This window comes from Oxyura jamaicensis, chromosome 20 (genome assembly GCF_011077185.1).
Source record: "Oxyura jamaicensis isolate SHBP4307 breed ruddy duck chromosome 20, BPBGC_Ojam_1.0, whole genome shotgun sequence".
Lineage (NCBI taxonomy): Eukaryota > Metazoa > Chordata > Aves > Anseriformes > Anatidae > Oxyura > Oxyura jamaicensis.
In genome coordinates, this window is record NC_048912.1 from 15,002,913 (window position 1) to 15,003,358 (window position 446).

Sequence of the window (446 nt, forward strand, 5' to 3'; positions counted from 1 at the left end):
TCCTCCTCCTCCTCCTCCTCCTCCTCCTCCTCCTCCTCCTCCTCCTCCTCGTCCTCTCACCGCCTCGCCTCTCCGCTCCTCTCCCCGCAGGCCGCCGCTCCCCGCGCCCCGAAGAGGCCGAAGCAGCGCCCGGCGGAGCGCGGCGGGGCCGGGCCGGGCAGCAGGGCCGCCTCTCCCCGCGGGGCCGCCCCGCTCCCGCCCCCGCCGCCCTCCGGCCGCCCCCGGCCCTGCGTCCGCTTCAAGTGCGGCCTCGCCGGGCCCGTCCTGGACGTGCTGCGCCGCCGGCCCGGCTGGCAGCAGGCGAAGGAGTAAGCGAGGCCTGGTCCCGCTGCCCCCGGCCGTGGGGGTCCCTCTCGCTGCCTCCCGTTCGGCTGGGGGGGGTCCCCCGGGGCCCGGCTGGGGGGGGTCCCCCGGGGCCCGGCTGGGGGGGTCCCCCGGGGCCCGGC

The 446-nt window shown here is 81.6% G+C and overlaps 2 protein-coding genes across 3 annotated transcripts in view; one reads left to right on the top strand and one right to left on the bottom strand.

The window, feature by feature from the left end:
- The window catches only part of DUSP15 (dual specificity phosphatase 15), a 9,042-nt gene extending 8,700 nt beyond the window's left edge, over window positions 1-342 (bottom strand). Inside the window, exon 1 of one of the 2 annotated variants that reach the window (XM_035343757.1) lies at window positions 61-342. The gene's annotated coding sequence lies outside the window, so the exon portion shown is untranslated. The remainder of the gene's footprint in view (window positions 1-60) is intronic. The other variant, XM_035343756.1, reaches the window with a different exon arrangement.
- TTLL9 (tubulin tyrosine ligase like 9) overlaps window positions 1-446 on the top strand; it is an 11,365-nt gene that overhangs the window by 95 nt on the left and 10,824 nt on the right. The window contains exon 2 of the mRNA XM_035344160.1: window positions 91-308. Within this exon, the coding sequence (XP_035200051.1) occupies window positions 91-308 (218 nt within the window). The remainder of the gene's footprint in view (window positions 1-90; window positions 309-446) is intronic.